At 44.1% G+C, this 27,855-nt stretch overlaps 1 protein-coding gene across 1 annotated transcript in view; it reads right to left on the bottom strand.

Moving 5' to 3' along the window:
* LOC309525014 (dynein axonemal heavy chain 11-like) overlaps nucleotides 1-27,855 on the bottom strand; it is a 227,395-nt gene that overhangs the window by 117,102 nt on the left and 82,438 nt on the right. The window contains exons 35-41 of the mRNA XM_082210341.1: nucleotides 26,306-26,437; nucleotides 23,602-23,775; nucleotides 8,599-8,803; nucleotides 6,996-7,161; nucleotides 5,802-5,904; nucleotides 3,457-3,696; nucleotides 869-1,030 (exon numbers count right to left, since the gene is read on the bottom strand). Of these exons, the coding sequence (XP_082066467.1) occupies nucleotides 869-1,030; nucleotides 3,457-3,696; nucleotides 5,802-5,904; nucleotides 6,996-7,161; nucleotides 8,599-8,803; nucleotides 23,602-23,775; nucleotides 26,306-26,437 (1,182 nt within the window). The remainder of the gene's footprint in view (nucleotides 1-868; nucleotides 1,031-3,456; nucleotides 3,697-5,801; nucleotides 5,905-6,995; nucleotides 7,162-8,598; nucleotides 8,804-23,601; nucleotides 23,776-26,305; nucleotides 26,438-27,855) is intronic.

Raw genomic sequence — 27,855 nt, 5'->3', positions numbered from 1 at the left:
AGATTAAAAATACATTAAAATGTCACACATTAAAAACTTCCCTGAACAGGGCTGTTGTTTTTTTTAATTTTATTGCATTAGCCGTGTGGCCATAGCATGATATACATTAAAATAACAACATAAAATGGGGGTGGGGAGGTAAGGGTAGATATCGTCCTGGGCAAATACTTAAAGAGAAAACACACACCCACACCCACACACCCACACACCCACACACCCACAAACTGCTGAGGGCTGTTTTAGAACTGTTTCAGCAACTTATTGACAGGGATGTAGTGAAAGGGGTGGCTATAAACTTACGTTGTGGGCATGTGACAAGGCATCTGTATTCTGCGATCAAGTTTTTAGTCCCAGACTCGGGATCCGCTTTTAACGCAAACATGCATGTGTATACTGGTTATGCCCATGGTGAGCCCTAGTTGTGGATCCCAAATCTTCAACTAAAAACCAATGGTCAGTTGATGCTATACATTTTTAAGCTGTCATGACAGAGTCCTTCATGTGTCACACAATCAAGCATGTGTCACACAATCAGTTCCCTTTCCAATGTATACACTCAGAATCATATTCAGCAGACAGATCACTCTCAACTGCAAAAATCTAGGGTGAAAACACCTGATCGCCATCTTCTTGAATGTAACACTGACATAGGCTCACAATTGTGCTATTTTCCTCTGTCTTCGTTCCAATAATGACCATTAAAGCAGATGGTTACTGAGGAAATTCACAATCTTCAGCAGAATCAATTAGATCTGTCCAACCTGCTTTTCTAGCTGCAATCAATACATTTCATTAATGATTATTCCATAGATGAAAAACACGCCTCAGATAGGAATGTTTCATGGTCAAAGTCACACTCAAGACATACCTCAAAATGCCTTTTGGCTGTATCAATAAGCACTTTGTTATAATGTTCAATATCATTTTCCTCCATAAGTTTATCTGAGTAGACTCGGGAAGATTCATGAAACCATAAATGGACCAAGTCAATAGGAGACCGCACACAGTCCGGGGTTGCGAAAAGCATACCCTACAAAACAGTTTGAAGTGTTTATTTGCACATTATCTTTCTTGAGCCTCAGTTTATGACTAATACCTAAATATGCCATTCAATAAGATGTACTCCTCTGGTACACACAAAAACGTGTGGCTTTGCTATTCACAATATGTGCATATATTTGATAGGCAATTAATGGCTTGCAGCTAAAAGCAACGTGTTGTTTATAATGAGGCACTATGGTTGCCTTGTGAACATCAATTCCTTTTCCTCCCACCCTTACTATCTATAATTTACATTTGAGTGAAAATCATGCTTTTATACTTTGCCTCGAGAACGGCTTCACTCTATTTACAGCATTCCGTTCTCAGACTATGGCTGTGTGTACATTACCTATTTCCTCTGGCTCCAATGTGCCCCCACCGCTGGCTTTTAAATATGGGTACACACATCACCCACGATGCAGAGCTATCCCGTCGTTTCTTGAGAAGTAATACTGTTTCACGTATTTCCCCTCAAACTGGCTTCAATCCGAAATGAAAACTTAAACCACATCCACTTTGTAGTTAAGCTGAGGTATATACATGTGAGACGGTCACTGCCCATGCGTAAATGACAGCTTCATGAGGACTTGGGGGTTGCGGGGAGGGGGGAAGATGCATAGCTGGTTGAGACATTCTTGCTCCCCTTTGGTGTGTACAACAGCATGCAAATGTGACTTGAAACCCAGCGAGGGAGAAATGACCTCACTGTTTTTTAAGCTGTTAATGTGTACCAGTGGCGTATCGTGGGTTGCCAGTACCAGGGGCCACATGGAGGGGTGAATGGGAGGGAGACAGACGGATGGAATACACATGCACATTTAACTGCCTAATGGCACCCACATCACCCAGGAGATTGCAGCCACAGAGATAAGAAGAGATGTTCTGTTGTTTGGAGAGTTCACTTCCTGTTACACACGGAGAAGCCGTTTTCAGCAGAGCCCAGAGACAGAAGTGTGCAGCTGTCTTGAGGCAGCACTGGGTGCTGAAATTTTGTGCCCCCTACCAATTTTGTGCCCGCTCCAACTGCCCCTGTGCCCCCCCATGCTATGCCACAGATATGTCCATAGCTGTCAACCTTCCCTTTTTTGCAGGAAATCCCCTTATTCCAGCACCGTTTCTGGCTGCTTCCTGCTGCTATCCTGGATTGTTAGATATCCTGTAGACTGTCCCTGGGACAGGTGAGGCTGCTGATCCCTTATTTTCAAATCTGAAAGTTAACAGCTATGGATATGTCCATAGCCTTATTTTCCAACCCCCACCCCCACCCCAGACTAAAACTTTTCTATGGCTAGAATTCCATGCAAATAAATATTATTTATGAACTTAGATCCATCACTGATCCTGCTTTATACTGCGCAGACCAGCCATTTCCTCCTGTAAAACTACTGCAGGGCTGCCTCACTCACCAGGCAATGCGAGGCAGTCGCCTCGGGTGGCCGATCTGGGTCCAAGGAGTGTGCTGTTCACTGCCTCTGCCTCCTATGTGGCTGTGCCTCCTCCACCTTACGTGCGCCACGTCACTTCTGTGCCCCACTGCTGCCTACTCCTTTGTGGGTGTGACCTGAAATGGTGGCCACACACCCCTCCCCATAGCAGCAGGGCAGACCATGCACACAGCAGAGGAAGGGGCAAGGGGCATTTATAGAGGCAGCAGTAGCTGGGGGGGGGGGGCGGGCAGCAGAGGGGCACGTCCAAGGAGGCGGAGGCAGGGAACAGCAGTGGGTTTTTGCCCCAAGTGGCAAAACGACCTAGGCTGGCTGTGGTCCACTGTATGTGGGTTATATAACAACTCCGATCATGGTTATGAAGCAATGGGAGTTCTTAAATGATTATTTACAAAACCAGGGCTCGACTATAAAAATCTGGTTGTGTTTAGAATAATCTTGTGCGTAATATAAAAAACACAAAGTGAGACATTAAGGAAATCCAAAGGGAAAATATGAAGAACAGAGGATTTGACGAACGGATTATTAAAAACGCGCAAGGCAAACAGTGGAAGTCTTTTTAAAAACAACAACACTTTTTAAGGTGGATAAGGACAAGATGAAATTGTACAATTGAATATAAATATAGATGGGAAACGGCTATGTATAGTGAATACTTATCTACTTTTAAAAATTTTCACCCATGATCCTTTTCTTTTACTTCTTTATTTTTTCTTTGTTCTTTTTTTCTTTTTTCTGATATCTTATCTTTCATTTCACTCCTTTATTGTGAATAGCATTTTATAGAGGTATAAATAACTGTAAATATGAAAAGAGGCAAAGTATTCTCTAATTTTTTCCCTTGGTTATATGTATTTTCTTTTGTTGTAAATATGTATGTTTTCTGATTTGTACTTAATAATTTTTTTTAAAACCCCCCCCCACAAAACTCCGACCAACTGGAAACAAAGAAAGGAGTGAACTGCATTACCTGGAATATGCGTGTCAAATCTCTTAGATTAAAAATATAATGAAATCGGATGGCCGTGGGTAGAAAATTCTGCGTCATCTTCTGGTGCAGTGAAATGGCAGCTTGGACAAGTGTGCCGACAGACTTCACTATACTGCAACAGAATCCCCCTTGCTGGAAATGCATGTTCATTATCTTCCCGTAGATAGCTGCTAAAGCATCTGCTCCAGGGAAGTGGACAGCAAACACAGAGAAATGTCTCTGAAAGAGAAGGGGGGAAAGGGAGACGGGGAAGAAGCAAACCAGAGAGTATATTACAGCCACTATTTGATTTGCATATTTGAAATCTTGAAGGCAACTTTCAAAGGGAGCTGAGAAGTTTTTTTGGGTGTGGGGAAACACACACACACACACACACACACACACACAGTATTTTTTGCCCTATAGGATGCACTTTTCCCCCTCCAAAAATGAAGGGGAAATGTGTGTGCGTCCTATGGAGCAAATGCAGGCTTTTGCTGAAGCCTGGAGAGCGAGAGTGGTAGGTGCTTCAGGAAGCTATCCACAAGCCTTGGGAGCCTGCGGGAGTTCCCGCCGGGCTCCCAAGGCTTGCGGACAGCAGCCTGCAGCCTGAAATCCAGGGAGCGCAGCGGAGAGTGCCCTGGGCTTCGGGCAGATATCTGCAAGCCTGGGGAGACTGGCAGGAGTTCCCACCGGGCTCCCAAGGCTTGTGGATAGCAGCCTGTTCTGGGAGCTGGGGTCGGGGGAAGCTCGGGCTTCCCCCGCCCCAGCCCCACACCTGGGGAAAAAATAATTCCCCCCTTTATTCCCCCCCCAAAAAAAACTAGGTGCGCCCTCTGGACCGGTGCGCCCTATAGGGCGAAAAATACGGTATATATAGTCCTACACATCAGAAGAGCCCTCCTGGACCAGACCCAAAGTTCAGCATCCTGCTTCCAAAAAGTGCTCAACAAGATGCTTCCAAGAAGCCAATGGAAAAGGATGAAGCCCAACCCAGTCTCCCATCTTCGATTGCCTAGTGTCAGGCTTCAGGGAACTGGCTTCCTCTCCACTTTGGCAGTAGATAAGCAGAACAAAGGAAAAGAGTCTTCTAACCAGTTAGAAACTTTAATGATCACAGCGAGAGAATCCATTTCCTAGGAATGAAGGTGCTCCCACAATTAAGGGTTCCACCCACTTACTCCCTAGTCACACACGTCATTACTGCGTCTTGTAACCCGAGCTTGTAACCACTGTGCTTTCTTTGCTGCCACCTTATCTGCTCTTCTTGACCTTGGGCTGGGGAAAGGAATGCTTTCCAGAGACAGTGACTCTGTTAACCCTCTCCCTCCCAGTGATTCTTCTCCTAACTGTTTCCCATCCAGATTTCCCAGCTTCTGCCTTCTGAACTATGTCCCTCTGCAAACCACTGTTTCAAATCTATACTGTCCTCCTGCTCCTGGGAAGATTCAGGATCCTGATCAGGAGCAGGGGGAAGGGGTGGCTCCCACCATTCCTCCTCAGTGCAGCCCTCCTCATCACGGTCCCTGACACCTAGTGTTATGTACTGAGTGGAATAGGATTCAAATGCAGCAGTCTGATTGGTCCTAGAACAATAGGATCCAAAATGCAGCAGTCTGATTAGTCCTAGAACAATAGGATTCAGAATGCAGCAGTCTGATTGGTCCTAGAACAATGCAGCAGTATGATTGGTCCGCAGGAGCCACCCAGCTCCAGGTGGAAGTGAATCTGCAACCTGATTGGCCTACAGGAGAATCCAGGAATTAGCCAATCACGTGCGACCCATTGTGTAAATAATGTATATAAAGCAGGTATTTTGGGGGAACTTTCATTCCTTACTACCATGAGCTGAATAAAGAGCATGAAATCCACTCTCGACTCCAAGTATATTTCACCTAGTGACCCTCCTGTGCTTTTAATTTTGTTTCATTCGTGCTGGTTTTCACTTCATCACAAAATACTTCACCTGGCTTATTCAAGTCAGGCATCCATTCACATTCAGAGGATACTTTTGCAGATTAGGAAGCTATTTCCAGTGAGTGCTTATGTGTGAATGGACCTAGTTGTGCTCATCCCTGATCATGTTATTTAGCTCTGTATCTAGTCCAACGATTCACGTATCATTATTTATTAGTATTATTACGAGAAAGCAGAGAAAAAGCCGTGCTTGAGTATTTTTAACACACATAAACCCCCAAAAACTCTATCTCCAGAGGTGTAAACACCAGTGCACACAATAAAGTTAATGATTTTCTCTTTTGCTGAAATTAAAATCACTTTAATATTATTCTGGGGAAGAAGAGGGAGGAATAGGCAGCTAACATTTGGCACTTATGGCAACCTACCTGAAGACGCTGATTTACTGAAAAACTTCCAGCCGTGGGATTCATGCACGTGACATACTGACAATTGTGAATTTCTTTCAAAATCAGTTTCTGTCTGTCATACCTATGTAGTTACAAAATAACAAAGAGATAATAAAACTCAATTGTATATTCACAGTTTGAGATCCCTATTGACAGATCTTCACACTGAAGGCTGCTGGAAGAAAGTCTGATTATGTAGCCCTCTGTTAAAAGATCTGAAAACCTTTCTTTTGTCCCTGCTCTCTTAACACAAGATTCCTATAATTCTCAGTCTCTTAAGCAACTCTGAAGACTGACAGGACCTAAATTTGGCCTTCTCTCATCAAATTATGACAGTAGTGTTCAAGTATCTCCTGTGCAGAGGCGAGCATTTCCAATGTTGGCATCCCTTTAACAAGGCTATTGAGATGCCGTAACCAATTTCGACAAGTGCAGCAGATGCAGTTCTGCGCTTAGAAAGGGGCTGAAGCAGGCATGGATGTGTGGTTCAGGGTTACTGTGAACTCATTCACCCAGTCAAAACCAGGTAACAGGTAATGGGAAAGAAAAGTGTCTGCCTGAGACCTTGCAGATCCCACGTTAATCAGGGTAGACAATACAGTGGTACGTCTGGTTACGTACTTAATTCGTTCCGGAGGTTCACTTCTGGCGAACCAGAGTAGCACATGGAAATGCTGCCTACCTTCCCACTGGAGCGGTACCTATTTATTTACTTGCACTTTGACGTGCTTTTGAACTGCTAGGTGGGCAGGAGCATGGACTGAGCAACGAAAGCTCACCCCGTTGCGGGGATTCAAACCGCCGACCTTCTGATCGACAAGCCCTAGGCTCTGTGGTTTAGACCACAGCACCCCCCACGTTCCTTTTCTAGCTGTATTTCTTGGCAATACCTACTAAGGTAAGCAGCAACTGCATCCTCAAAATTTTGCAGTCATTTTGTCATGCTCTTCCATTGATGGTTGGCTGCCCATATATAGAGCATCTACCAGTGCAAATATTGAAGATTTCCCCAGCAACAGATAAACAAAATAAAGGTTCCTACTCATGAATATGTGCCATGCTATTTTCTTTACTCATCAGTTCATAGTCATACTAGTCAAGCTAGAAATCATTTAATATTTCCAAATATGCATATATGTATAACTTTAAACTTTTTTTAAAAAAAAAGTTTACCAATGACTATAGTCGAGGTGCTGTCTAATTAAAGTATGAGGCTGGACAGTCCCATAGGCATCCACCTCAGGCATATTAAGATCATCAATGAAGTAAATTAATTTTCTCATGCCTGGAGGAGCATAATTTCTGCCAGCTTTCTTTTCCAAGGACCTTTCAAGAACACCTGCGAAGAGAACAGAAGTTGCATGAGAACAATAGTTGAAGCGCAGCTGTAGGAAAAGGCAAAGAGTTCAAATACCTAGTGCGCTCAAACAGATCATTATCGTCATATATAGAGCTTATTCATGTACGCTTTCACATGTCGAAGGCTCAGAGGGTCTAAAAACCCTTAAGTACGTGAATGAAATTTATTCTGAGCTGCCAGTCAGAAACGACAGACTTTGTGGCTGAGGGCCTATATTAGGAGTAGCCAGTGTAGTGCCTTCCAGCAGTGGTAGACTCGGTGCGACTCAAATTTCAGTGGCTCCCCCTGCCTCTTGAGCTCACGATTGTTATAGCACCGCCTGTGGCGCTGATGCCCAGTTCAGCCGAACCAGTCATGCTACCCTAAAACAGTCTCTCCTTTCAGAGAGTGGTGTTTTCCCAACTCCCATCAGCCTCAACCAGCATAGCCAAAGACAAGAGGTGATGGGGGTTGTAGTAAAACAACAGAAGGCAGATACTACACGCACGAAATAGACCGTGTTGATGCATCTAGGTCAAAATAAATACATACATAAGACCTGGAACTGGAAGCACTAAACCACACAGGGGATCCATGACTGATCCTCCAGGATTTCAGTTACAGATAGGTAGCCGTGTTGGTCTGCCATAGTCAAAATAAAAAAATTCCTTCCAGTAGCACCTTAAAGACCAACTAAGTTAGTTCTTGGTATGAGCTTTCGTGTGCATTGGTATCTGAAGAAGTGTGCATGCACACGAAAGCTCATACCAAGAACTAACTTAGTTGGTCTTTAAGGTGCTACTGGAAGGATTTGTTTATTTTTTTTCTTTTTCTGACAAATGGTGTGCTGTAATCTTAGTACCGCCAAGACCACATAACACCACTCCTGAAAGACCTACATTGGCTCCCAGTACGATTCTGAGCACAGTTTGAAGTGTTGGTGCTGACCTTTAAAACCCTAAATGGCCTTGGCCCAGTATACCTCAAGGAGCGTCCCCATCATTCAGCCCGGACACTAAGGTCCAGCTCCGAGGGCCTTCTGGCGGTTCCCTCATTGCGAGATGTGAGGTTACAGGGAACCAGGCAGAGGGCCTTCTCGGTAGTGGTGCCCGCCCTGTGGAACACCCTCCCTTCAGAAGTCAAGGAAATAAACAACTATCTGACTTTTAGAAGACATCTGAAGGCAACCCTGTTTAGGGAAGTTTTTAATGTGTGATGTTTTATCACATTTTTATATTCTCTTGGGAGCCACCCAGAGTTGCTGGGGAAACCCAGCCAGATGGGCAGGGTATAAACAATAAATTATTATTATTATTATTACTACTACTACTTAATTCCCAGGCCTGCGGTGAAATGGCATGGTTTTTCAATTTTGAAGTTGTGCTGCTGTAAAGACAGAATACTAAAGGAGGAGGTAAAATGATGGTAGTTACATACGCTGAAGCATAGCAGATGTTGTGTAATAATTGAAGGGGACTTTAGCCACCATATAATCTTCTGAGAGCTTGCTAAACTTGTCCGACATGAGAATGGTTTTTCCAACTCCAGCATTTCCCACAAGCATAATTGGCTGACCCTTCTCCAAAAGCAAATCCACAAAATATCTCAAGCGAATGGTCTCGGATGTATGAATCAAGACTGTCTGTTCCCTCAGACAAGTCAAAGAGGTATATGCATTTTAGAGACAAGGGGGAGAGATATATGTTATGCAGTTAAGAGTGCTCTTTCGCAATGTAAATCAATGTAATTGTTTTTATACTTCAATTTAGGTGACAGAAAAGTGAATTTATACATTAAGATTAAACAAGTGGAAATATATAACAGTTACTCAGACTTTATACTTGTCATAATCTTAATTTTGTAATAACAATGAATGATTTTTGACACTGCAAAGATCAGAAGCTAAATAGCTGTTTTAGCAAGATTACATTATATAGCATTTGTAACTCAATGTGGTGGAATACTGCATTTTGCTGTCACTTAAAATACAGTGAAATGTAATATGAGAATTATTGCAATGTCTATATTCACATTTTCAAATATAAATGACATGCTATAAACATAAGTCATAGCGCTACCATATGATTATGCTGAAATAATATAACATGGACATAAATGAAGAGAAATGATGTTGAATTGCTTTTGCCAATAAGTTGGACCGAAAATTCTACCCAAGGATACCAGAATTAAAATCGGGAAACTGAGTAAATATGGCAGCAATAATTTTATTCACAAAAAAGGCCCAATTTCTTTTGAAAATGTAATTGCAGATATACTTTTATATTTATCACCCCAGGCAGTTCATTCACACTGCAGAAAATAGGCATATCAATGGCAGAAATGAAGTATGAAGTCAGCTTGTATAGGAGATAATGTGAGAATCTGGTGAGGTGGTGAGAGGGTGGGAGGAAGATCGCTCTCTCTACAAGGTTCCAAATGAAAAATAAAGTATAGGTCCATAATGGATTGTCATTTTTACAAGCCCACAAAGAACCCGAGGAGGCAGATAGAAAAATGTGGATTCTTGAAGTGAAATATGCCTACTGCATATTGTATCAATCGCTAAGCTTCAAGAGTTTTTCAGCGGCTGTCTTTGGTGTGCAAGACATGTGAATACACTCATTCTGGTGTTGCGAAGAGAAACGCTTGCACTATAGTGAAGAAAGTCTAATAACAATCAGAGCAAGGCTATAATTAATTGTGATTCCGGATGCAGTTTCTACTTTAGTGATTAATTGATATTGTGTAGTCTCTTGGGTAAGTTAATTAACTTATCTGTGCTTAGTTTAGCCAACTGGAAAATGGACATATTATTATTTAATTGTATCACAGAAATGTTGTGCGGTTTGATTAAGGTTAGAGCTTGGAAACACTCAGGCACAAGCTCGACTTAGGAGCGAACTATTTTGTTGTGACACGAGTGTAGTCTTCGGATAGGGTCGCAACTCATTTCAATTACTTATTATTCGGTTTATTTCTAGTTATTTCTATGCCGCTTTTAGGGCAAAAGAGTTACGAGGTGGTTTACATATATAAATGAAAACGGAGGGCAGGGGACTTAGAACCCATCTCACTACAGTAACAAACAAAATGGCAGTTAAAAAATGTTGTGGATTATAGCGCAGGACTCATAGAATCAATGTTAAACCAATTAAAAGGAAATAAGAAGCAGTTTAAGCAATTAAATAATATTTATAAAACAGTCCAATATCTCGGCTAAAAGCAGATCTAAACAAATTAGTTCTCAAGGCCTATTTAAAAGCATTGAACCAAAAAAGATGGAACTAAATGTTCCTACTGGCTGAGAGTAGGGATGAAACGATTTCTCCATTTATGTTGGTTCTCTCAGTTGCTCTTTGTGTGTGTGTACCTATGGGTTTTCAGAAGCGTATAATAAAAAGTCAACAATAACAAATAAGAAACATAGATTTCTCATTTTTTTGCGGAATTAAGTGCATAAAGGAGGTTACAGAGACAGTGGGTAGATTAACAAATACTAAGCATGCTATTCCAAGGAGTCTCTTCAAAAACCAGCATATGGAGCAGATAGCTTTAAAACACTGGAAGAGGAGCTGCTGTAGGGTTGCCATATTTCAAGTGAAAATTCGGACACAAAAGTTGTTGGAAAAATAGTAATAATCCCCATATTATTTGGGAATTTCTGGATGTATGTCCCCCCTAAATTAAGCGAAGGAAACCAAACCATTGCAAATGTATCAGATCTGAGTTTGACTTCAATTATGAGTCAGTTCTCCACCAGAGCTAGGACCTTGAGGGGGCAGCCAATGCAGCTTCCATTAACAGGGGAGTTGTATGAGACTGAAGGGACGTGGGTGGCACTGTGGGTTAAACCACAGAGCCTAGGACTTGCCGATCAGAAGGTCGGCGGTTCAAATCCCCACGACGGGGTGAGCTCCCGTTGCTCGGTCCCTGCTCCTGCCAACATAGCAGTTCGAAAGCATGTCAAAGTGCAAGTAGATAAATAGGTACCGCTCCGGCAGGAAGGTAAATGGCATTTCTGTGTGCTGCTCTGGTTTGCCAGAAGCGGCTTAGTCATGCTGGCTACGTGACCTGGAAACTGTATGGCCGCTCCCTCGGCCAATAAAGCGAGATGGGCGTCTCAACTCCAGAGTTGGCCACGACTGGACCTAATGGTTAGGGGTCCCTTTACCTTTACCTATGAGATTGAAACAGAACCCAGGCCAGTAATCTGGCTGCTGCATTTTGGCCTGAGTCATCTTCAAGGGCAGTCCCACATAGAGTGCATTGCAGTAATCCAATCAGGAATGTACCAGAGCATGGAGTACAGTGGCCAAGTCATCTCTGTCCAAAAAGGGTCTGTGGCTGAACCAAAAAGCCAGAACTGAAAAAAAGGCATTCCTAGCCATAGACCCACCTGAGCTTCCAGCGACAGAGCACCCTCCAAACTGTCAGCCTTTTCTGCTAAGGGAGTGCAACCCCATCCAGGGCAGGCCACCTCCCCAGCTCCCAGATATCAGAACTTAGGACACAAAAGACTCCTGTCTTTTTGGGATTCAGTATCACACGGGTGGCGCTGTGGGTAAAATCTCAGTGCCTAGGACTTGCCGATTGCATGGTCGGCAGTTCGAATCCCCGCAGTGGGGTAAGCTCCCGTCGTTCGGTCCCAGCTCCTGCCCACCTAGCAGTTCGAAAGCACTCTTAAGTGCAAGTAGATAAATAGGGACCGCTTTATAGAGGGAAGGTAAATGGCATTTCCGTGTGCTGCGCTGGTGCTGGCTTGCCAGCTGCAGCTTCGTCATGCTGGCCACGTGACCCAGAAGTGTCCACGGACGGCGCCGGCTCACGGCCTCTAGAGCGAGATGAGCACGCAACCCCAGAGTTGGACACGACTGGCCCGTACAGGCAGGGGTACCTTTACCTTTATCAGCTTATCGGCCCTCATTTTATTAGCAAAAATAACACGAAAATGCATGCTATCAGGCAGAAATTGTATACAAAAATTGGTATATTAGGAAAAATTCACACTGAAATGCTGGTACGTTTTCAGGAGGGCATTTTTTAAGAAATTCCAAACTGAGGTGGAAAGGCGAAGAACTGAAGATTGGAAAAGTGAGAAATGGAGAGAAACAAAAACAGAGAGTTTGTGTGTTTGTGTACAGGGTGTGTAGATCTGGGAGAAGAGAAGAGACACCATGAAAGCCCATCTTATTTCTCCCTTATTTTCCCCAGCCTCAAAATGCCTTCCATCCATTTGCCCACACTACAACTGTGGGGCTGAAGTGAGTCTTCTACACACTTCCTGTCTTCTCTCCTTGGACTAAGATGGTCCCTCTTTCATCTAATGCTCCCTGGCTCTTTTCCTTCCTCCACTTAATGCTCCATAGGAGGAGAAGACACGACGTAGCACCAAGTGACTGATGTTGCTCTAAGTACGCCCCACAGCGCTGCGTTTCCCCCCAACCAAGCAGTAAAAGTCTAGCAATCCAAATTCGAAAGGCAGCTAACTCCAAGGTGGGGGGGAAGGCTAAGAAAAAGCAAGTGGAGCAGTACATTTAAAAGATCTATTGATATTGCTGCACCTCCATTGTTCAAACTGAAACTTCCCTGGCAGCAGTCCACAAGGTCTTTCCCTTCCTTGTGTCTCTTCATCGGCCTTTTGCTCAGCAAAAACTAGGCATTAAGTGCACCATGCAGGCTGCAACCAGTGGCGTAGCGTGGGGGGTGCAGGGGGGCCCGGCCACACCGGGCACAACATCTGGGGGTTAGGGTTAGGAGGCACAAATCCACAGCTTAGGGGGCGCAAATTACTTGCCTTGCCCCGGGTGCTGACAACCCACGCTACGCCACTGGCTGCAACTGCCGCTGGGTTCTTCAAAGCTCTTGCCACCCATAAATCCAGAACTACAAGCTCAGATTGCAATACCCTTGACGTGGTAGGATAGAGACTTCAGAACCCAAGCTTGAGGGAGTCAGCAACAACTGGTCACAATCTTGAACCCCACACCACCCCAAATGCAATGATGTCAATGTCATACTGGCCAGTGCATAAGATGGCACCATCCACTGCCAATCGTTCTTGAACTGAGGCGGAACGTGACTATTATTTTAATTTGCGACCTGCCGTGTGTGTAAGTGACTGGGGCTAACAGCGGCAGAGTTGGATGGAGGCCCTGCTTCACGTCTCTTTGGCTTGGCACTACAACAGCCAACACCCTCAACTCACCTGCGCACACTCTATCTATGCCTGACCAATCCTGAGACACCTGGCAGTGGGTAGGGCTTTAAAATATGAGATGAGCTCTTTTTCGGCTCCAGGCCATTGATAGCATGTGAACGACATCTTAAATCCCCCCAAATACAATGCCCAAGACCACATCAGATTGGGCACTGAATTTTGAGGGCCTAAAATGGCAGTTGTCTGCCACAGGGTTGCCAACTTGAATAAAATATTGGGGGAGGGGCAGGTATTCCCAACCCCACCTAATCAATCACATAACGTGGTCCACTAGAATGGCAATTTCCATCCACTTTGGGGGGGGCAGCCTTGGCCCCTAGGAGTTGGCAAAGCAGGTGTATTTACCCCTTCCCTCTTAAGAAGGCATCTTGTTCTTGTTGCTTTAAATATGAAGATGTAAAAATGTAAACAATCTACCTTTGCTCTATACAGTGAAGCAGATTATTAATCAATAGAAATAAAGAAACAAGCCTGTGACACCATACCCACTTTCCCAAGAGCAAGCCCCACTGAAAATAGGATTTAGCTCTAAGCAACGATCGATAGGATTGTGCCGTAAATAAATAAATATTTGTGTCTGCCTTTGTAAGAAAAGGAAGAGCATTAATATTCATAACATCTAGAATCCGGTTCCCAATTTGCCATAAAATTCTAATGACTCCTAGAAAAGCAACTGAAAGCAGGAGTGAAATGGCTAACCCACCGCCAGCAAGATAATGATAATCAGACATTTGCAAGTCAGCCACCAAACAACGCACTCCAAGTTCCCCAGAATGTTCAATATTGCAATGAAAAGCTCCAATTGTAGTTCAAATAAGTCTTCACTATGAGTGCATTGGATCATTTACCTTAACAATGTGAACGTGCTCTCATTATCATGTTCAACTTGATTAGTGTATAGTCTAACATTTAAAAGTGCACTTCAGATGGAAGAATGTATGAATGCATGATTGGTTTCTAATAAATTGAGCAACCTCCTAATGAACTGCGAGGGATCTAGAAGGAACCCGTGGATAGACACAGAGAATAGGATGCTTCCCCCTCACCTCCCAACACGCAGAGCCCACCATGTGCTATATCCTTTATTTTTCAACATATCACTAAGCTGATCAAGGGATATGTTGAGAATTTGGAAAACTATATGCCTAAGAAAGGTGAGTATCACAGGGCTGGCTGATTTGCTGAAAGTAATAATGAGGCTGCACAGGTAACACTTATCACTGAAGAAAAACTATCTAGGTCTCCTTTGCCTATATTGCTTTATATGCAATAGAATCACTTCACCGGGGGGGGGGGGGATAATAGTAGTAAAAAATACTCAAATGCAGAGAAAAGGGAACAAATTTGTGAGTTCAAATTCCAAGTGGGTAGACCAGGGTTTCCCAAACTTGGGTCTCCAGTTGTCTCTGAACTACAACTCCCATCATCCTGAGCTAACAGGACCAGTGGTCAGGGAAGATGGGAATTGTAGTCCAAAAACAGCTGGAGACCTGTTTGGGAAACCCGGTGGTAGACTGTTGACAGTCAAAAAGCAATACAGGTTTTGGTGGCAAACAGCTTTATAAGGGCATTGTTATGTAGCGTAGTTTCACCCTGGGCCAACAGGGGGATACTGTATATAGTTTTCACTCAGGTCTGTAGATAGTTTTCACTCAGGTCCGCGTCCGTTATTTTAGGCGGGAACTCTGAGCTGTTGTGGTTACAATTTTGACAGCCGGCTGACTATAAATACAGGCCGGCTGAGCTGTTCGCTGCATAATATTTTGGTTGAACATTAGAAGACACTTTTTGACAGTGCCTATAGTTCACCACTGAACCAATTATTACCTTGAATTGGTGGAGGTTTTCCAGTAGACATTAGGGAATGTTTTAGCTCTAAATTTCATGCACCATGCAGGAGTTTGGAATGTGGCCTATAAGCTCCTCTCCAACTCTATGACTCCTGCTTTTCTATATAATTAGTGGCTTGTATATATGGTCAGAATGGATGTTTAACATACCTCCTCGGTGAGCGGTGGTTTCAGTCTATGTTGGGGTAGTTACTGCAGCCTACCTTGACCAGGGCTGGCATTCATTTAATTACCAATGTAATATCCTAACTGCAAGGCAATGGCTGGTGAAGAATATGATGAGGCATTTAGGGAAAAGGCTACGGAAATATCCACCTCCAGGTGGGATGTGAAAGAGCCTGATGTTATGGGTCACCCCCCAGTTGGAGAAGAAGGCTGACCCCACAAAAATGCAAAAGCCCACCCAAAAGATGGCCCGCGGGGTTTGCTGGGAGCCTGTAACAATGGAGCCAGTAACAGGGAGAAACGCCGCTACTCTCGCGAGTGCGAGCGTTATTCCGGCTCCCACTCCTTTGTGAGGTGCTTTTGGGCCAAACCTTTCTTTTGGAACTCCAGAAATTACAAGTCTGGCAGCTCCAGGAAGGATGCCGGAACCAACAATGGTTCTGTTGGTGAGCAAGCTGCAAAAAGTACAGCTGGAAAATAATCCATTGTATTCCCTAGCCCCTATGCCTGTCTCCCTACCAGCCACACTCCCCCTTCTTTGCTTGTATCCTGATAGAGAGGCCACAGAATATCTGGTAAAAAGGATGTAGCGAGGGCTTCCATATACCAGTTGCAGGTGTCCTCACACCCACTAACCCACCTAATAAAAAATCTGTCAGGGAAATCCTGGAGCTGGCATGGCGTAAGATCCTAACAGATTATTTTTTTTTTTTAGGCAGAATAGCGGGCCCGTTCTCTCATGCTCCATTCGATAACTGCCAACCTTCCAATCAGCAAGACCACAGCGCCACTTTTACCTATTTCAATGTAGAGCAGCACCCATGCATACTCTCTCTGCATAGCTGTCAACCGTCCCTTATTTGGTGGGAAAGTCCCTTATCCCAGCGCCGTGTCCCGCTTCTGTCCCGGATTGATGATGTCCCTTAAATTTCCTGGGTTTCAAAGGAAGAAGCTCCTCTCCCTCCCTCCCTGCCAGGGAGGGGGGAGGCTCCAACTGTGTTGCTTGGCTGTGTTGCTCACCCAATAAGAAGTCTAAGAATGACTGGGGGGTGGAGCTTGCATGCCTTGTGCCGATCAAATCGGCCGCGTTGCCTGAGGACTCGCCTTTGCTCAGCGCTTCCCAGCGGAGAGGTGACGGTGGTTTTCCTTGCTGCATCCCCTTTGCCAGGTTGCTGCACTGTGGGAACCACCGCTTGAGGCTTCGTTAGGCTGCTGGCCGGGCTTTCTGCCTTTGGCTTGGAGGGGCTCAGAAGTTGAACATACCTTTGCCCCTTGGAAAATCCCTTATTTTGGCTGCTGATCCCTTATTTTCAAATCTGTAAGTTGACAGCTATGTCTCTCTGTTCCCACTTGTGTTTTGAGGTGGTACAGTCAAAGACTAGATATGCTACAGGTTATTTCTGAATGTACAGACAAGCTCTTAACAAAGGCAGAGCATCTAGAAAGCTGGCAGCGGTAAAACTATTGCAATTTTGCGAACTTTACACAACGCTTTCACTTTTACGTTGCCCCACAAGGGTTTCTCATCATTGTATTGTGAGGGCTGGACCAAGGAAGGGCAGTGGTCAGGAGCTGGGAACGGAGAGATGGGACTGAAAGGCAACCAGGAGCCAAACAACCAGGAAGAGCAATACATTTGCTTACTGCTTCTTTCCATTGGGAGTTGGTGGTGTCTCATTCCTGAGGGCATTCACTAACTGGATAGGAGAATTCACTAACTGACCTATTTACCCTGGCTTTTGACACCTGGGATGTATATTTTTAAGACCCACCCTATCTTTGTGACTGCAAATTGTTTTAGACTGCTTTTTAACATGGTTTTAATTGCGGCAATCCACCATGGGACTTGGGAAGGCTGGGTAATAAATTAAAATGTAACAGCAACAACACTGCAGAAAATGAGGGGTGCGTGTGTGTGTGTGCTTCATGGCTTCACCTCATCTATCGATGAGCCAACCATTCTTGGAAAACTCCCCCGAAACCTTCCTCTGCACCTTTCTTGAAGATAAAAAAAAATTATGACTAGAATTCTTGCACAGGTGATGGGTTTTACTGAAGAGAGGGTATGAGGTTAACACTGTTTATTCTTCCTATTGCTCAGACATATTTTTATATATGCACTTCTGAAGAAGTTATGAAGAATATTAAAGTTTGTAACTACACAGTCAACTTAGATTGGTTTTATACTAAGTTAAGGTGCTTAGCTTTCCCCATAGAATTCTGGGAAATGTAGTTTAATTAGGAGACTCCTCTATTAGAGGATCCTTCACCACCATCCCAGCTATAATTCCCAAGTAGGGATGGAAACCTTTTCTGGCTGGCAGGCCAGATCCTTATCTCCCCACTGCTGGAGGGCCAAACGACAGGCAGATAGGCTGCCTACTTGTCAGTCACCTGACATGGGATCTATAGTATAAATATGCCTCTCTCACCACTCCTTGGCCCCAATACAGTGTAAGAAAGTTACGCTTAGTTCCCACTGAAATCAATAGGATAAATATGTTGCAGCTAACTAGAGCTTATAAATGTCAAAGGGTACTAAGTGGAACCAACTTTCTTTTGATTGGTGGCCTTGTCTATATTTACTGGATCCATAAAAAAGCAACTCTAAACCAAGACAAGCCTCCCCTCTTTTCTAAGTTCTCAATTTTTAAAAATAGTTCCCCTTTCTTAATGGGCTAAAATAAAGCATCACCATATTTTGCAAAATAATGAAATGCAATTTTAATGTTTCATATATTTCCACTGCCTCCTTTTTGGAGCCAATTACAAAACCACTCCGTTTAGGAACAACGGAAACTATTATTTTGTCTACTTTTTTTTTTCCAGAATCATCCGTACAATAGGACATTTCCTGCCACAGTTATTCACAGCTTTCAAATGTTTGGAGAACAGAACACACCTTGGGAAGATGGCAAAACAGAGCCACCACAATTTCCTAGACTCCAGTCAGTTCCATCCTACCCTTCCTTTTCTTTTCCCCCCTTTCAGTGAGCTTTGCATAAAGCTAACCCAAACCCACACGGATTTCTATAATATCCAAGAGGGGAAGTGGGGGGGGGGGAGAGAAGAATGACAATGAATAATGTGTTGTAGGTGGAAAATGCCTTGAAGAAACCTAAATTGTAACAGGGAAAAAAATGACATTTTAGATTTTAAATGTTACACAGTTTTTATAAAGCTTCAGTCAATTTATTTTATTTATTCTAATGAAGAGCATTACAACTGCTTTACTGCACTGAAGCAAGCATCGATCACACCATTAATCACACCTTGTGAATAGTCACAAATCAAGTCCTAACAGCAAGCACTGAATCAGGAGCAATGAAGCATAAACTCCTTCACAATTTATGATCTCTCCAATTGCATCTTTTCAACCATTAAATTGCAAGATACCATAAATTTTTATCTTCTTCACTTCAGTCACATTATTGATTCTGCCTTGTGAAATATAGAATAGCTGTAAATCTAGGCGATTGAATTAAATTTAAAGTCTTGACTTCAGAAAAGAAACCCAACACAGTGCCATGGCCGTTAATTTGCACAGAGGAACAAATGATAGAAACATTAAAATTTAAATGGACAACAGGGATTCCCAAGAACCATCGTTCTGTCAATCCCAGGCCACGTCAACCTTGAGCGTTTTTCTTTGAGCCAAATTATAAAAATGCATGGCAACTAATTCAGATAAGAAGAGACTCTGGGTAGGAGGGAGGGTTGACCACTGGCTGTCTTCACTAGGAGCAAAACCCCACCACAGCCACCGGGAAGCAAATTCTGTCCTTGCCTAACACCCCTAATTTCAATCAGTTGGCAGCTGTTTAGGAGAAAGAGGTTTTCTGTAATGTGTAGGGAGGCTGTGACCTTTCAGCTGTTGCCAGAGTACTTCCATCATCCATGTCCATTAGCTACACTGACTGTGGTTGATGGGAGTTGGAGTCCAACCACAACTGGAGGACCACAGTTTCCCCACCCTGATCTAAATAGTTCATTTGGCAAGATGGCATTCACTAAGGAACAGAGAGGAGGAAAGGGGACAAGAGGGTTTCATTTTGTTCCTCCCTTTTTCGCTTGCCAATTGAAAAGCATCAGAACCACATTCATTATGGTGGTTTCCAATTTTGGTATATATAATCCTCCAAAGTCTTGGCCAATCTGTTGTTTTAAATATACAGTGGTACCTCAGGTTAAGAACTTAATTCGTTCTGGAGGTCTGTTCTTAACCTGAAACTGTTCTTAACCTGAGGTACTACTTTAGCTAATGAGGCCTCCTGCTGCCACTGCGCTGCCGCTGCACAATATCTGTTATCATCCTGAAGCAAAGTTCTTAACCTGAGGTACTACTTCTGGGTTAGTGGAGTCTGTAACCTGAAGCATCTGTAACCTGAAGCGTCTGTAACCCAAGGTACCACTGTATGTCTGTCATAGGAGTCAACTCCTAGGGGCCAATGTCCCTTCATGCACTCCCCCAATAAAATATTTGAGGGGGCTTGGGCTCCCAAAAGTTGATAGGCATTGCCATTCAAATGGTGTCTTGTGATCGATTATGTGGATCAGGGCTTACCTGGCCCCCTCCGCAATATTTTATTCAAGTTGGCGCCACTAGTCTACATTGTGGGTTTCTTGTGTTTATGTTCTGACATGTGAAATCAAAATAGAGAACCCAAAGGCATCTGCATCTGCCACACAGAGCTTAGAGGTCAAGAAGACTGGGATTGTCAGATGAACCTTGGAGCAGATAAAATGTAGCTCATCAGCCCTTAGGAAAACTGGAAACATTCTATAGAAAGTATGTGGATAATGTCGTTATATAGTTTAGCCAGTAGGTGGCACTAGAGGGAACCTTTTTTTTAATGGCCTGTTTGTCTTATGTTAGCGGACACCTCTGCTAGATCAGAGGTTTCACCTATTCACTATGCACTCTTTGGGTGAGATTCAATGTCACACTAAGGTGATTGTTCTGCCAGTGCAAGCATTTCCACTTGCCAGACAGAACAATCTCCCCTCACTTCCCTGCCCCCCTGGGCACTGTTCTGGGGGTTTTCCTGATCTTCCTGAGCAGATTTGGGGAGGGCATGGGAGCATGTCTTCTTTTGTCTGTTCCATTTTCTCCCCTCTGGGGTGTGTGGGTGTGTGTGGGTGTGTGTGGGTGTGTGAGAGAGAGAGGCAGGCAGGCAGGCAGGGGAAGAGCTGTTTACTCCCCTCTTTTAGGCTGCTATTCCTGCTTATATTGTTGCTTTTGATGCAGCTACAAATTTAATGTTGTAATGTGATTTGATTTTGCCGTTGTAAGCTGTTCTGCTTTCTTTTCAAGAAGACAGTGGTGTAAAAACAACAAACAATAAAAGAAAAATGCAGATAGACTGCTCTGTGAATGAACAGGTGAGGGAGAAGCAATGGTTTCTTCAATGTCATCCATCTGCTCCTCACTGTTTACAATCCTAACCATGTCTAAAGGTAAAGGTAAAGGTAAAGGGACCCCTGACCATTAGGTCCAGTCGTGACCGACTCTGGGGTTGCGGCGCTCATCTCGCTTTACTGGCCGAGGGAGCCGGCATACAGCTTCTGGGTCATGTGGCCAGCATGACTAAGCCGCTTCTGGCGAACAAGTGCAGCACACAGAAACGTCGTTCACCTTCCCGTCGGAGTGGTACCTATTTATCTACTTGCACTTTGATGTGCTTTCGAACTGCTAGGTTGGCAGAAGCAGGGACCGAACAACTGGAGCTCACCCCGTTGCGGGGATTTGAACCGCCGACCTTCTGATCGGCAAGTCCTAGGCTCTGTGGTTTAACCCACAGCGCCACCTGCGTCCCACAGCGCCAACCATGTCTACTCAAGTAATAAATCCTACTGAGGATGCATTACTGTCCTGATCCTCTGGCCCAAAGGTAGGCTCATGGGAGTGGTTTGGTGCAGGGATACCCAAGAATAATGTCAAATACACCTGGGTGCTTTATTATAAGAAAAACTGTACTTGCAGCACAAGCTAAGGAGCCCCACTGCCTTTGCAGATGCAGAACGAAAAGTGAGATGTCATCATGACTTCTCCACACCCAAGCAAACACCCAAGCCAGTGTGGCGTAGTGGTCAAGAGCGGTAGTCTCGTAATCTGGTGAACCGGGTTCGCGTCTCCGCTCCTCCACATGCAGCTGCTGGGTGACCTTGGGCCAGTCACACTTCTTTGAAGACTCTCAGCCCCACTCACCTCACAGAGTGTTTGTTGTGGGGGAGGAAGGGAAAGGAGAATGTTAGCCGCTTTGAGACTCCTTAAAGGGAGTGAAAGGCGGGATATCAAATCCAAACTCCTCTTCTTCTTCTTCTATACATTTTTAATACACAAAGCAGCTTATGTCAGTTTAGCCAGACCTTCCTATCAATTCACCTGACCGGTGAGATAATAGGTGACAGCTATCCAAAGTTTGCAGATAACTCCCCTTTCTGCGCCAAATCCCATCACCCCAGGGTTCACAGATAAGAACATCATCAAAGACAGCCAATTAGCATATATCAAAGCAAGTGAATATAAAGTTATATGAGTTCATTCTTGCAACAACTACCAATTAATTTTGGGGTTATCTTGACTTCCAGGCAGAGGGCCTTCTGGGTAGTGGCACCCCACCCCTGTGGAACTCCTTCCCTTCCGATGTCAAGGAGATAAAGAACTATACAACTTTTAGAAGACATCTGAAGACAGCCCTGTATCTGGAAGTTTTTAATGTTTGATGCTTTGTTGTGATTTATATATTCTGCAAGCCGCCCAGAGTGGCTGGGGAAACGCAGCAAGATGGGTGGGGAATAGATATTATTATTATTATTATTATTATTACAATGGTGTTTGCAAGTCTTCAGGAACATTTCAACACAATTATACAATTTAAAGCAGCATTTGGCTTCCCGTAAGAAAATTTTGGGCAGTGTAGTTTGCCCCTCACAGAACTACAATTCCCAGCACCCTCAACAAACTACAATTCCCAGGATTCTTGGGGAGGAGGAGAGTCATGAGCTTTAAATGTATGGTGTGTATGCAGCCTGCATCCATTTGGGCTTACTCCCAGGCAACTGAGGGGTTAGCATTCTGAGCTATTTGTAATGACAAAAGTATGTTTTCCCGTTCTCTTGCACATGGAGAACGTTGAAGGGCAGCAGAAAAAGCGTCAACAGAATTAATAGGGATGAGCAGGAGCTAAACTTCAGCACAGGGGGCAACTTCTGCTCACACCAAAGCAACACTGCAGCTAGCACCGTTCAAACAAAACACCTCTGTGGAATTACCAGCCTCCCTGGCTTCTTGAGGTCATTGACTGCTAAGCTGTACCCTGGCTTTAGGAAAGTTGAATTGACCTCTTGCGGTCCTCTGTCTCTCCCTAAATATTGAAGAGAGGTTCTCTCAGGGCTCCACTCCCTACTGGTTGCTTTCCCCCTCTTCTGCCTGAGTTTCTCACTCCTTCTTGATGGAAGCGATAGGGGTACTGTCTCACTCTCACATGCCTCCTCCTCTCTGGAAGGAGCTGGCGTGGGCGGTGGGATGAGCCCACTGTGGAAATAACATGGGAGGGAAATCAAGGGGTTACTAGTGGCCAATTCTCTCTCCCCGCCCCACTAAGCTGGGAAGAATGCAGAGAGAAGAAGCACCATGGTGCACCTGTAGCAGCAAGACGGGATGCCTTCACCTGCCCCAGCTGCAACAAAACATGTCTCTCCCATATCATCCTCTACAGCCACAGTAGGCACTGTAACTCTCCAATGGTTCGATTCTATTTCTGAAGGTGCATTCTCCCATTGTCTCCTGAGACAGACAGGTGCCAACAATATAGTGGAGGCCCCAGAGGCCAATGGCCCCCTCCCTGGGATCGTCCTCTCCCCAGCCTGCGCTCCCCGTAAGCTCATCCTTCTCCTGGGTCTGCCAGGCCCTGGCACAGGTCTGCATGGATAAAATATTACTATACTTATAGGGATCTTCGGGACTTCTTCCCAGCTATAGCGTCAAGACAAAACCCAATGAACAGAATCTGCTTTAACAAAACCCTTTTTGTAATAACAATGCGCTTTCCACTGGCGCAGTATTCCTTGTGTTGTGACACTACTTTGATAATTAGCAACACTTGAACTCCAACTTGTTATGCACTTTGTGTTCCCCCTAATCCAGCCGTAATTATCCAGATATGTGCTGCTTCTCTTATGACTAATTGCAGTGGATTGTCCTACCTGGAGAGGGACATCTGGTTCTATTTCGGTGCCTGGAATTTTCTCACTCCACAAAGTAAATTTTTTCGTATCCGGGTCAATGAAGTAATCAAAAACCGTCCCTTGGGAAGGAAATTTTATTGTTCGCATTTCTTTGATCCACCATCTACTAAACTCCATGCGATAATCAATTAGCTGAAAAACAGAACAAAGGGGAGACCGACATGAAACACGGGGAGAGGTGTGCTAGCCCGACTGTGAGCATTTTATTTGTTTGTTTGTTTGCTTGCTTGCTTGCTTGCTTGCTTGTTCTGTTTTGAAGGCACCCAAAATAGCTGCCATCCTCTGGGTGACATCCAAGAAATATTTTAAACAATTAAAGCAGCACTAGAACAACCAAGGGACATAGCTCAACAGCAGAACACATGCATTGCATGTACTGTAGAAGATCGTTGGATCAGTCCCTGGCCTTTCCAGGCAGGGCTGGGAAAGACTGCTATCTGGAAAGTCAGTGCCTATCATCGTAGACAAGAGTGAGCCAGATGAACCAATTGTCTGTTTAAATAAAAGACAGCTTATTATGTTCCTTACCGTTATAAAACAGAGAGGAAAGCTTAAAGAAAAGAAAAAACCAAGTGGGAATGTTAAGTTCATAGCTTAGAAACTGCAGGAGCTGAAGGACTTTCTCCCAAACTACGTTCACTGATCTAAGTTATGGGAAATAACTCAAGGAACTATTCGATAGTAACTTTTTAACCCTGAGGCTTCCTAGACTGTCTATTTTCTTACAATGAAAATACCAAGGCACTTTATTCTTTTATAATCATATGTTGCTGCATGCTTTCGGGTGACACCAGAGAGCACAGAGTTACACGAGAAACAAAAGGAAGTGGCCACAGAGTTTTTCTGGAAGCAAAAATGCCATTTGGTTCATGCTAAGTCCCTCATTCGCAGAATACGGAATGCCCACCCTAACATACTGTCACATTCAAAGCCCTCTTCCAAGCCATACATAGCACATCAGAAAGATGCAGTAAAGGTGACCCAGGCTCTGGCACTTAACAATACATGCATCGGTGGTGTGATAGGGTTCAGCTTGCACCTTAAAGAAATCAAGCCAAGCAGCTTGAGATGTCTTGGGATATTAAAGAAAGGAGGGGAAACAAGGATCTGGAGACACATTTGCCTTATTTCACTGTTCTGACAAATATAGACTTGGTAGCCAATCAGTGGCCTAAATCCCCTCAAAAGGGGTAGTGATCTGCCAGCTACTTCATCAGTTGTTAGGGTGAAAAGTCTTCTATCACAGCCAATATAAACTAGATGTTGGTAGAAGACCCTGGCAAGTGGTAAAAGGAAACAGGAGGCTCAGAGTATTTCCTGGGTCTGTATATCCCTGTAGAGAGAACAGTCATGAATCATTAGGCTGAGAAAAGTTCCTTCCTGTTGGATCAGTTATATCAGGGATATGTGATCTTGCTGGCAGAAAATTACTGCGATCGTCTGATGCTTTCCCTTCGGAACTTGTAAGAAGCAGGAGTTAGTGGGATAGTTGGCTTGTGGGATGGTAGATGCTAAAGATTAGAAAAGCCCTATGGTGCATATTATGTTTCCGAGGGCCAAAAATGTTTATCAAGTGTCAAATGTACGAAATGGAAACTGTAGAACATATCGCCACAAGAAAGAACCCAAAGAAAAGGGAGTGAATAACTAGCAACAAGGCAGAACAGCTGTGGTACATAAAAATATGTCCAGGCCTTATCTGTTGGCATGGACAGTGTATTCTGATTTCTGACCCCTACAGTACACAAAGGAGTGGTGTGTCCAGAATCATGTATGAATGCATATTAATTTTCTAAAATAATTGCTAAAATGCACATTTGAAGGTGGGCATCTTGGATGTATCACTTTGGGGTGACAGACGGTAGAAGTGGAGAACATCACTGTTCTTCAGCAACTAGCCCAAGGTGAGATCTTCTGGATGTTTCTGTAAATACAGTCATACCTTGGAAGTCGAACGGAATCTGTTCCGGAGGTCCGTTCGACTTCCAAAACATTCGGAAACCAAGGTGCGGCTTCCAATTGGCTGCAGGAAGCTCCTGCAGCCAATCGGAAGCTGCGTCGGACATTTGGGTTCTGAAGAATGTCCACAAACCGGAACACTCACTTCCGGGTTTGCAGCGTTCACGAGCCAAAACTTTTGACTCGCAAGGCGTTCTACTTCTGAGGTACAACTGTATAAGAAAACACACACACTCACGGCCATAATTTTGCAGTTAATGATACAAATATTACTGGCTTATTTTTCCTGTCTCATTTCTTATTGGAAATATATTGGAAGCAGTGGGGTGCAGTCAGTGGACTACAGGGACTAGGCTAGTCTCCTAAACGTTCCTGGTAAATTAGAGTATTAAAGTATTAAAGCCTGGGGCCTGCTTCCCAAAGCCCAGGAAACTTCTGCCTGGTTTAGGGAGGGAGACACAGTGCTCATGCACGTGATGTTGTGCCCCCCCCATCACTCTTGCAAACTGGTGCCTCTGGCCCTGTTCCCCTACGAAAAATTTCACCGCACACCATTGACTGGAAGATAGAATCATAGAATTGTTGAGTTGTACAGGACGTCATGGGTCATGTAGCCCAACCCTGTGTGATGCAGGAATGGTTGCTGTCAAACTTGAAGAGAATACCAGAATACTGTTATCTTCCCTCAAAACCAACCACTCACCTGATCTTGGAACAAAGCACCGCCGAAGGCCCATATACTCGAAAATGCAAAATATACTTCATAGAGTTCACGAGGAGAGTCTGGAGGAGCATTCTCCGGGGTCAGGAGACAATCCAGTAATGAACACAAAGTCTCCAGTGAAAATAAATAAAAAGGAAGGAGAGAACAGAGATATCTGAATACAGTCCCTACATCCTTCATATTCTTATTTCTACTTTTATACCTGCTACTGTCCCAATATAATAAATATTTCAAAACACTAAAATTCCACATAACCATTGTGATGTAATTATAATTACAGAGGACAGCATCTGATTAGGTTCTCTTCAGGGTAGGCTCATTGAAATTAATAGACCACGCCCATTAATTTCAGTGGGTCTACTCTGAGTCGGACTGGTATCAGATTTGGCATAGAAGAAGAAAAGTCACACACAGGAGACCAAAGCAATGAGTCGAGGGCGACTTCCCTTTATTACAGGCAGGAAAGCCTGCTGGGTAGCTGCTCCTACGATATGTGAGGCACACCTAAGCAACATACACAAATTGTTGAACTGAAGAGGGAGGGGGAAGATTAATTCCCAGTGTGGATCTATGTGCAGTCCCCACTTCTTCTCTGGCCCATGGGCAATTGAATCAAGCACTGCAGAAGGAAGAGCTGTTTGAGAGCTGGGATGAAGGACTGGAAACTGTATTCAGCCACTGAAAAGTGGTAACTGATGCAAGAAGAAGGAATTTGCCATATACTATTCCTGGAGGGTGTCACATGGCAGTGGTAGAGGCAGAGAGGTTCACACTAAGATATGGTCCTTTAGATGGTGAACTACAACTCCCATCATCTCTGACCACTGGCCATGTTGGCTAGTTTTGATGAGATTTGTAGTCCAGCAACACCTGGAGGATCAAAGGTAAGCCAGTCTACAGGAATGTGTTCTGCATGCAGAAAGCGTAATATTGGTAGGGCTAGCATATGTCCCAGACATTACCAGGATTTCAAAGGCGAAATTGACGTCTGGGGGGGGGGATTTCCGAAAGGTGGCGCTTTGTCCTGGATCTTAGGCAACTCAAACGAAAAATCACGTTTTTTGGGGGGTTCTTGTAAGAAAAAGTTCAACAGCTTTGGGTTTTGTCTAAAAAAATCTCAACAACTTTGGGGGTTTCCTAAACAAAGCTCAACAATCTCGGTGGTTTCCTAAAAGAAAGTTCAGCAACTTTCAGGATGTCCTGTTTTCTACTTTTTGAAATAAGGCAACCCTAAATATTGGTAACTGACATTACCCTCTTAAGCACACATACCGAGGCTGAAAGAGCAGAAGGAAGTCTCTATCAGACTGTGTTCAAATTATGGAACTGGGCCTACAAGTTGGAAGAGTGTTCTCTGCAATATATAGGTTGGGAAAATATAGAGTTACTGAGATTTGTGACAGCTGCAGATACTGGCTCAATTCCAGTATAACAGGGAAACATGAACTGCACTGGGAGAATGGTGTCACATAGTCCTATTTGCTTCCCAGTTCAGCTCCTACAGATGAGCACAAAATTCACTCCTTTTC

The sequence above is a fragment of the Podarcis vaucheri genome, assembly GCF_965113315.1.
Source record: "Podarcis vaucheri genome assembly, chromosome: 1".
In the NCBI taxonomy this organism is placed as follows: domain Eukaryota; kingdom Metazoa; phylum Chordata; class Lepidosauria; order Squamata; family Lacertidae; genus Podarcis; species Podarcis vaucheri.
This window is presented reverse-complemented; position numbering and strand designations above follow the sequence as displayed.